The sequence below is a fragment of the Morus notabilis genome, unplaced genomic scaffold (assembly GCF_000414095.1).
Source record: "Morus notabilis unplaced genomic scaffold, ASM41409v2 Scaffold314, whole genome shotgun sequence".
In the NCBI taxonomy this organism is placed as follows: domain Eukaryota; kingdom Viridiplantae; phylum Streptophyta; class Magnoliopsida; order Rosales; family Moraceae; genus Morus; species Morus notabilis.
In genome coordinates, this window is record NW_010360279.1 from 990,181 (window position 1) to 1,000,650 (window position 10,470).

Consider the following 10,470-nt stretch of genomic DNA (forward strand, 5'->3'; position numbering starts at 1 on the left):
TTTTTAGGAAAAGATAGAAAATGGGATTTTCAAATCGGTGGATCTCGCTGGTTCTGAATTGTATTTCATTTACGTAATTCTCCCTTTTAATTAATGGTGTTGCAATAGGGGGGATTCGGGCACAACGAGGATTAAGGCAAGGGTGTCATTTGTCCCCATATTTGTTTTTGTGCTGTGCAGAAGGTTTGTCAGCTGTAATTAAAGGGGCGAGGCTAGAGGAGATATCATTGGATTAGCATGCTCTTGATTTGGTACTAATGTTAGTCATTTATTCTTTACAGATGATAGCCTTCTGTTTTGTAAAGCAGATTTAGGGGTGTATGCAGGTTAAAAAAGTGTTGAGGTTGTACGAGTTGGCATTTGGTCAAAGTATTAACTTTCAGAAGTCTTCCATAACTTTTAGTCCAAATGTTTTAGAAGATACCCAGCTTGCAATTCAAGGGGTTTTAGGACCTAATTCGGTGCGTGCTCATGATCACTATTTGGGGCTGCCCACTTTGGTAGGGAAGAATAAGAAGTAGACTTTTCAACTTATCAAGGAAAGAGTGGGGAAGAAATTGCAACAATGGAAGGGGAAGTTATTTTCCTATTGTGGGAAGGAAGTCTTAATCAAAGTGGTAGTATTAGCTATTTCTAATTATACGATGAGTGTGTTTCGACTTCCGAGAGGTTTATGTAATGAGCTTCATCAACTAATTGCCTGATTTTGGTGGGGGGAGATGTATCAAAATGCACACTTCACTAGTGGTCGTGGGATAAGTTATACAAAGCAAAAATGGATTGTGGTCTTGGCTTTCAGGATTTAGAAGTTTTTAATCAAGTTATGTTCGCCAAGCAGTTGTCACACCCCGAAACCGGGGTTAGTAACGTGGAGGCTCGTTTAGAAGTTAAACGTGATTAAGAGAGTAATTAAACATTCAAAATTATAATAATAAAATTCAAAAGTAAAGTATTAAAGAAATTCCTAAACAAGCCTCCCGTTTAACTGAAAATATATTACAAGAAAGTGACGGGGTCTGCCGCACTTTCTGATTACAAAGAGGTTAAAACTTGAGCCTTTAATATCATTCAGGGCTTCACCCACAGGATATACATTATTCTACATACATGAACATGTAAATAACATTACAGACATCAACTACCTAGAAGTCCAAAGTTCAGAGTATACAGAATTTACAATTCTTACATTTGTATACAGGGATGATTATTACAATCTTCACTAAATCAGAGGGTAACAGTTATCTCAGCTATTCAACACTACTCCCAGCGTCGCCTAGGAGGGGTTTAATATTTATAGAACAAATAAAACATGAGCGAAAGGCCCGGTAGGATGTAATTGAAAATAACTTTATAAGCAAGTAAATGAATTAATGAATAAGTAAATAGATAAATAAAGATAGACATTCAGTTATAACACAACAGTCAGAACCTCACATCCTTTTTCTGAAAGGAATATAAACTGAAAATTCTGTATTACAGGCATCAGCAAGTAATTTATCCTCTAATAAATTACTTACACAACCACAAGCACAAGCCTTATCACCACCGTAGTGGCCCAGTCTAGGTTTCGAGTTCTGCCCCCAAGAATACACTCTCCATATCCTATTTAGGCCATTAGCTGGTTTATCAATTCGCATGATCTCTTATCTTAAGAAATCATTCATTAAACTTTTTGAAATAGTTCATTATAATTCGAATAGCTGAAATCAAGCTATTGTGTTAAAATACTTTTCTTTCGCAAACATACTCTTTCTTTAAAATATTTGTAAGGCCAACACTCTTTTAAAATCAGGCTAACAAAGAAAGGGATAAGAAATCCTACCTTTCAAGTACCAAACCTGTGGTTAGAATCGTGATATTCCGGCTTTTGCTTCCTTAAAGCCTTCAATTTGACTCCTCAACTAACATTGATACAAAATAACACTTTAGGATCTATTTCCCATTCCTAAAGTAAATCAATCTCAATTATACTTTTTGATTTCCTATTAGTGCACCTTAATCCAATTTCAAGTTCCATAAATCATTTTATATTTCAAATCATCATTCCAAGGGTTTTGATCTCAAAACATGGATTAAAGATGCTAATCTACCTATTTTAGGTCTCCAAATGAAGCTAATTTAGGTTGTCTTCACAAATTAGGGTCAAAATAGGGTTTTTCAACAAAACAGGGTTAAATCCCGTGTACACCGGTCGACCGGTGACAGAAGTGTGCATCACCACCGGTCGGCCGGTGGTGTGCAAACCGGTCGACCGGTGGAGAACAGCCATGCGAGAAGACTCACCGATCAGTCTGAAAACCTGCAAATCTGAGTAATCTGAGATATTTCAAAAGAAAACAACCAAATCCATGTTCCAAATAACAAATCAAGTCCAAAGAATAAAAAATCCCAAATTTCTACTGGGATTTTACTCAAAATCCATGAAAATTCATTTCGACCCAAAAATAAGTTTTCTAATCCGAAAAATTCGAGATTCAAGAGAGATTTTTTAGAAATCTTACCTCAAATCCTTCTCTTGACGTTGAAAACTTCTTGAAATTCTTCTTTGGTTCGAAATCCGGTTAATTTGAGACAAAAACGGGAGAGGGAGAGAGAGAAAGAAAGAGACATTAGTAGACTTGGGGCAGATTTACGAAATTCTTCTTTAGTTCGAAATCCGGTTAAATTTAGTTGTAATGCTAGTTTTATAAGTGTCGATATGGTTTTTTTAATGAAATTCATCTTCCCCTAAAAAAAAACAAAATGAGACATTAGTGGACTTGGGGCAGATTTACGAAATTACCCTTTACGATTTAAACGGGACAATTCAACTGTAGGAAAAAAACAGAGGTTTTTGTCAGTGCGGGAAGAGAGAGAAGGCAATGAGACGCAAAAGAAAGCTGCTGCTCAACATCACGCTTTAGATCTTTCTTCCTCTCCCACAGCGCACACGAGCGTCTTCTCTGAAATACACACACATATACATATATATACACACATATATATTTAAATATTTATATATTTATCTCTGTCAGTGAAACCCACTTCTTCTCTCTCTCTCTCTCTCTCTCTCTCCTCGTTCATCTCTCTATGATTATTAACGAACAGCTGGCGGAAGCGGTGCACTGAGTCAACTCGACCGAGTTATGGGCTGTTGCGCATCTTCCCTGCGGGGACCGAACGCCGACACCAGGAACCATCCCCACCAGCACCAGCAGGCACAGAACAATAACTCCTCCAACGGCACGGACGCCGCCGGAGGCTCGCCGGGATTCTCGGAGTTCTCGCTCGCCGACCTGAGAGCTGCCACCAACAACTTCAGCTCCGACTTCATCGTCTCCGAGAGCGGCGAGAAAGCCCCCAATGTCGTCTACAAGGGCCGCCTCCAGAACCAGAACAACAACCGCCGTTGGATCGCCGTCAAGAAATTCACCAAGCTCGCCTGGCCCGATCCCCAGCAATTCGCCGTACTCGCCTCGATTCTCGTTCATATTTTCCATTTTTCTAGGGTTTCGATTTAATCGAGGTTTCTCTGAATATGTTCAAATTTGTTCATTTCTCGTTTTGTAGGACGAAGCTAGGGGCGTTGGAAAGCTGAGGCACAAGAGGCTTGCGAATTTGATTGGCTATTGCTGCGACGGCGACGAGAGGCTTCTCGTTGCCGAGTACATGCCCAACGACACCCTTGCTAAGCATCTCTTCCATTGTAAGTTCGATAAGAATTAGGGTTTTGTTGGTTCAGTGGGTCCGGTAGGTAATCTATAGCCTGTGTATAAAATTTAATCTTCAAAAAGCTTTGCGAATATTGTAGTTTGTGAATTCGAAAGGAGAAACGTGATATAAATGAAGACTTACCTGTCATCGCATTTATTCAGTTATATTCGTTGCTATATTTTACTTTTTCACATTAAGTCCGTTGAAATTAATGATGTATAATAATTTCCAATTGTGGAACTTAGGAAGCTTTTAGAGTACTAATATGGTAGTAAAAGATTTCCTTTTGTAGAAACCTGAACAGAAAGGAAAGAAAAAATGTTGGTCATTGTGTATTAACTTTTGGGCTTAGCCATATCGGTTACAGAATATTGGTTATTCATCACTAATGTGCTTCTCAGAGTTTCTTGAAGTCTTTTTAGGAATAACTTTAATTTAAATTTTCTTGACAGGGGAGAATCAAACCATCGAGTGGGCCATGCGTTTAAGGGTTGCTTTGTCCATTGCTGAAGCTTTAGATTATTGCGGCACCGAAGGCCGTCCGTTGTACCATGATTTGAATGCATACAGAGTTCTCTTTGATGAGGTTCGTTGACAATTTATCTTTTATCAGTTTTGAACACTTCGACTTTGATTTTCAGTTAGTTGAAGTGGAATTGTTCTTGTGACGTATCTTTTTCAGTAGGGTTTGATAAGTTGATGGTTTCTAATGATGTTACAATACTTGGCGCTTGGCAGAATGGCGATCCCCGGCTTTCCTGTTTCGGATTGATGAAAAATAGTAGGGATGGAAAAAGTTATAGCACTAACCTTGCGTATACACCTCCCGAATATCTAAGAAATGGTACCTGTTTATCTTCGTTTGTATAGAACCTCTGGAATCTTATAATGGTGTGACAGTTTTCAGCAATTACGCATTCCTTTGAACTATCTTATGATATATGAAAGATATGATTGTAAAATATATGCTGCTCAATACTTACTACTAAGACGTGCGTTATCTTACTATTATAGGAAGGGTGACTCCAGAAAGTGTTGTATTCAGCTTTGGGACTGTCCTTTTGGATCTTCTCAGTGGAAAGCACATCCCTCCAAGTCATGTAAGCTTATTTTTCGTTTTTTCATTTGTTGATATTTATGTAGTTCATCTATGGTATTTTACATTTAAATTTGTTCTGCCAATTTGGTCATGCAAGTTGTTTTACTCAATTACTTGTGTTGCACCTTGTGTCGTGCATAGCTTTTTGATCTTGTGTACTTAAAAACTCTCGCCATTAGTTTTGCTCAGAATTGATGCATGATTGGGGAAAAAAATTTACTAGACAGGAAAAACTAATACTTCCAACTTTAAGATTTACAAGATGTGATCACGTCTTACTCTCTCTCTCTCTCTCTCTCACTCACTCACTTTAACTAGTGGGTTCATTAAGAGTCGACTAAGTTGTCTGCCATGGTGTAGTGATGTGGTTTTGCTAATTTGGTAATGGTGCAGGCTCTCGATATGATACGGGGGAAAAACATTCTTCTCCTAATGGATTCACACTTGGAAGGAAATTTTTCAACTGAAGAGGCAACGGTGGTGTTTGAGCTTGCTTCACGTTGCTTGCAGTATGAACCTAGGGAGCGGCCAAATACTAAAGAACTTGTTGCAACACTTGCCCCGTTGCAAAATAAACCTGATGTAAGGTTTTTGGATATTCTTTTTATTGGCGCAACTGTTGAATGTTCTTGATTTCTTAAGATATGGTACTAATTAGCATCCTGTGATGAATATATATTTCTTTTGTAGGTTCCATCTTATTTGATGCTTGGGATTCCAAAGCATGAGGAAGCACCTCCTACACCACAACACCCTCTCTCTGCAATGGGTGATGCCTGTTCACGGATGGACCTAACAGCCATACACCAGATTTTGGTAATGACGCACTACAAAGATGATGAAGGAACCAATGAGGTAAATAAATAATTGCTCTAGTGTGGTGGTTCTGAGGACTATTTCTAGTACGGTACTAAAAAATTGTTCTGTTGCAGTTGTCTTTCCAAGAATGGACCCAACAGATGAGAGATATGTTGGAGGCAAGGAAGCGTGGGGACCTGGCATTCCGTGACAAGGATTTCAAAACAGCAATAGACTGTTATTCTCAGGTTTGTGCTATGTCGTCAATTACGTGTATGCAGCGTGCAAACTGTTGGGATGCACCATATGTAACACCCCACCTTCTTTACATTGAAGATAGTGGAAGAATTGAATTTTAATTGAATTTCTCATTTGTATTTGCAGTTCATAGATGTGGGAACCATGGTTTCTCCGACTGTTTATGCAAGACGGAGCCTCTGTCATCTCCTTTGTGATCAACCGGATGCTGCTCTTAGAGATGCCATGCAGGCGCAGTGTGTGTATCCTGACTGGTCCACAGCATTTTACATGCAGGCAGTTGCCCTTGCCAAGCTAGACATGCACAAGGATGCAGCTGACATGTTGAACGAGGCTGCGGCATTGGAAGAAAAGAAGCAACGTGGTGGGAGAGCGTCTTGAGAAGCATAATCCTGTATATCTTTTTTGTTTATTGTTCTTGTTTAAAAAATCATAATTGGCAGTCAAGCATTTGATATACTCAAGTGGTTGCCATTGTTCTTGTTGTAACGAAAAAAAAAAAAAAAAGTGGGGTTCCTGTACCATAGGAAATGTTAGGTATCGCGTATCATTGGGGGAATTTGTGGCGTTGACGAAGATGTATCATAGGGAGAAGACACTTGTTTATTGTGCATCAACTTCATGCTATTTTTTTTTCTTCAATTTGAATGAATTTCATGAAATAATTAATTGGTTCTTGACGTGTACATGTGTTATGATACTTATAATACAAACATGATTTCACTACATGCATCAGCACAATAAGATACAATCATGAAATCACGAGACATATAGCTCAGCTTTTCCATCAATGAAGAGGCTCATGAATTCTTCCCCATCAACGGTTTCTTTCTCTATGAGAAGTAGAGCAAGTTTGTGAAGGATATCGATGTGGGTTGTGAGGATCTGCTTGGCCCGTGAGTATGCTGTTTCTACCAGCTCCCTGACCTCTGCATCCACAACATCGGCCGTTGCCATTGAGTAGTCTTTCTGGGATGACATCTGCGTATTAAACACAACAAAAGTTGCACTTTAGGCATATAAATTTATAATACATCATAAAGTAAAAGTGAATGCAATTTGAAAAACAGCAAAAGGAGACTCCATAGGAAGTTTCTTATATATAAGCAGTTCTTTACCTGCTGACCCAAAAAGGGATTTCCTCCAGGACCTCCAATAGCAACTTGTCCAATCTTTTTGCTGAACCCAAATCTTTCAACCATCTGCCTCGCCACCCGTGAAACTTGCATGAAGTCGTTTGATGCCCCTGTCGTCACATTGTCCTCGCCGAAAATCACCTCCTCAGCAACCCTGAACCGTCAACCAAAAGTGTGAATGATCGTCATCCCAAAAGCGTTACTTGATTAGAGAAAGTTGAGACAGCCATTTAAACATTTAATTATGACATCAACACAAGTATCAGTCTGTTAGCCTACCTTCCACCAAGGGCCACTGCCATCTGATTCTCCAGGTAGCTTCTGCTGTATAATCCAGACTCGAGCCTCTCTTCACTTGGAGCAAAGAAGGTAAGACCACCAGCTTGCCCTCTCGGAATGATGGATATCTTTGCCACAGGATCATATTCTGGCATCAATGCACCAACCAAAGCGTGCCCAGCCTCTGAAAATGAAACGCACAACTATGGTAAGTAATAATAGACTATAAAAGAACTGAGAATGGGGAGAACTTCCACAGATTGTTACTATACCATGGTAGGCAACTAATTTCTTCTTCTCCTCGGAGACGACGGCATTTTTCTTCTCCGGTCCAGCAATTATACGCTCCAGAGCATCGGATATCTCATCTTTGCTTATTTCCTTAAGATCACGCCTCGCAGCAAGAATGGCAGCTTCATTCATCAGGTTCTGCAAATCAGCTCCAGTGAAACCTGGTGTTCTCCTCGCAATCTTCTCAAAGTCCACATCTTTTGCAAGTGCTTTTCCTCTTGAGTGCACCTGGAAACCACGATTGCTCGTTGAGAGATCAGTTGAGAGATCAGGAGATTGATAATACAAATTCTTCAGATATTAATCTTGCAAAAAATACTCTTCACATGCATAAATCATCACATTTGGTGTTCTTGAATGTCAATGCCTTTTTGTTTATCTTGAACCAACCCAAACAAAAGCTTAAACCCTTTAAGCACGATTTCTCCTATTATTAAGTTTTAACCCATTTCAATGCATTGTAGAATCCAGTATAAATTTCTGCATAATTATCTAACTATGTTCCTCATCTTAGCCTTAAGGGCCTTGAATTGTTAACAACTAAATATATTGGAAAAGAGACACAAAAAGCTTCTCGCTAAAGTTTGCATACATCATAACTAGCATACTAAGTAGTAGACAACTCACAACAGCATCCAATACCCTTTTTTTACGTTGAAGAACAATAACTTTCAATGATGAGCTAACCTATAGGAAAGCTTTAGTCTTTCACCATGACTTATTGTATGTGTAAATTTTAAACAACTTCAATAACATTTCAGCTTAATTATCTACCCATCTTTCTCATCTACTAAAATCAAATCCTGGAATTAAAGACCCTGAAATCTCAATTAGTATAGATATATATAGTAAAAGCGACACAAAAAGCTTAAATCCTTGACCGTGATTCTAGAAATCAAACATCACACTTGTGCTTAATCATCTACCTATATTCCTCATCTAAGACTTAAGGGCCTTGAATTGTTAAATAACTACATACATGGTAAACCAGACATAAGCTTAATCACTGAAGCTTTCTTGCATTAAAAATCTCACCTGAAGGATCTTAACTCTACCAGCAACATCAGGCCTGTCCACAGTAACCTGACGGTCGAACCTCCCCGGCCGCAGCAGCGCGGAATCAAGAACATCAGGCCTGTTAGTGGCGGCCAACACAATGACACCCGAATTCCCCGAAAACCCATCCATCTCCGTCAAGAGCTGGTTAATAGTCTGCTCTCTCTCATCATTCCCACCTCCAAGACCAGCCCCTCTCTGCCTCCCCACGGCATCAATCTCATCAATGAACACAATGCACGGCGCTTTCGACTTCGCCTTCTCGAACAAATCCCTCACTCTCGACGCCCCAACTCCCACAAACAACTCCACAAACTCCGAAGCCGCGCACGAGAAGAACGGCACTCCGGCTTCTCCGGCCACCGCCCGGGCCAAAAGAGTCTTTCCGGTACCTGGCGGGCCCACAAGAAGACAACCCTTGGGGATTTTAGCTCCAAGAGCCGTGTACTTATCCGGATTCTTCAAGAAATCAACCACTTCTTGTAATTCAAGCTTGGCCTGGTCAGCTCCGGCGACGTCCGCGAAAGTTACGCCGGTTTCTGGAACTTCCTGGAACTTAGATTTCGACCTCCCGAAGTCCATCGGCCCACCAAGCCCACCCGGCCCACCGGGCCCGCCCTGGGCCCGGCGGAAGAGGAAGAAGAGCCCGGCGAAGGCGAGGAAAGGGAAGAGCAAATTGCCGATGAAATTGAACAGGCCATTGCCGGAGTCGCCCTCCGAGACGGAAATGTCGACGCCGTTCATGGCCAGGATGTCGATGAGGTCAGGGTCGTTGGGGACGATGACGGTGGCGCGGCGGCCGTCGACGGCGGTGAGCTGGAGGCCAGAACCGTCCTTGCTGAATCTGACCCTCTCGACCTTGCCCTTTTTTACGGCGCTGAGGAACTCGCTGTACCGCCATTGGCTTCCCTCCGGGAGATCAGAAACGTTTCGGGATTCGGGTTTCGGGGCTGTGAGGAGGAGGTTTTGGCCGAACGGCGAAGACGACGACTCCGATTGGCTCGGCCGGGCTTGGAGCACCGGAGGCGTGGTGGTTTGGGGAGGAGGGTTTGGGGCGTCCAAAGCTAGGGCTTGTGGGGCAAGAGAAGAGAACAGAAGAGTGGCTAAAGTGGCTTTGGTTTGGATGGAGTTCTTGGAGGGTTTCGAATCGGGTTTCTTGTCGAGAACGTTTCTAGCAATGAGAAACTTTCTAGTCGAGAACGTTTTAGGAGTGGGAGGAGAGAGAAGGGTTTTAGTGCCGAAGAAATTGGAAGAGAGCAAAGGGTTGGTGATGGTTGAAGAAGCCATGGCTTTGGCTCGGAGTCAGTATTTTCCACTTCTTTTTTTTCTTTATTAAAATGGAGGAGCTGAGCTTCTTACACACACCCAATCCTGAAACGCAACCTTTGATAACAGATAGAAAATGAATATGAAAATAATATTTATATATATTAAGTGGGAACAGAGAAAAATAGAATAGTGATTTATTTCGTGTGAAATGTGGAAATTAGTGGCTTGATTTTTGTTGTTTTTTCACTAAAATTTTGATTTGGGAATGGGGAGATATATTCGAACAAGTTGCTCCATCCCATGCCATAGATTTCTAGTGTTGCATGGATCGTATCCACGTGTTCTGCCCTGTTTCCAGTCATTTTATCTTTTTTCTGTTTGATTTTTATGTTCCATATAAAACGACCGACGTTGCTTGGAAGGAATTAGAACGACAATATATATTTTGTAAAACAACAATAAGAATTAGAACGACAATAAACTGGTGACGATCAGAGGAAAACGACAACGAAACTGGGGAACTGAAAAAACGACAAGAAAGTTCGAACTGACGATAAGCTTGACGACATAGACATAAATTTGAAGCGACAA

At 40.8% G+C, this 10,470-nt stretch overlaps 2 protein-coding genes across 2 annotated transcripts; one reads left to right on the forward strand and one right to left on the reverse strand.

The window, feature by feature from the left end:
* The first annotated feature begins 2,999 nt into the window (after nucleotides 1–2,999).
* Nucleotides 3,000–6,517, forward strand: LOC21407610 (probable serine/threonine-protein kinase At4g35230). Its single transcript, XM_010096290.2, has 9 exons — nucleotides 3,000–3,446; nucleotides 3,550–3,685; nucleotides 4,146–4,279; nucleotides 4,432–4,537; nucleotides 4,708–4,793; nucleotides 5,186–5,374; nucleotides 5,483–5,647; nucleotides 5,725–5,838; nucleotides 5,975–6,517. Exons 1-9 carry the CDS (start codon nucleotides 3,126–3,128, stop codon nucleotides 6,227–6,229), a joined length of 1,506 nt encoding a protein of 501 aa, XP_010094592.1. The 5' UTR covers nucleotides 3,000–3,125; the 3' UTR covers nucleotides 6,230–6,517.
* LOC21407611 (ATP-dependent zinc metalloprotease FTSH, chloroplastic) lies at nucleotides 6,340–10,108 on the reverse strand. Its single transcript, XM_010096291.2, has 5 exons — nucleotides 8,590–10,108; nucleotides 7,536–7,782; nucleotides 7,264–7,447; nucleotides 6,967–7,138; nucleotides 6,340–6,829 (listed from the first exon to the last, which is right to left on the reverse strand). Exons 1-5 carry the CDS (start codon nucleotides 9,895–9,897, stop codon nucleotides 6,608–6,610), a joined length of 2,133 nt encoding a protein of 710 aa, XP_010094593.1. The 5' UTR covers nucleotides 9,898–10,108; the 3' UTR covers nucleotides 6,340–6,607.
* Between the last annotated feature and the right edge of the window lie 362 nt (nucleotides 10,109–10,470).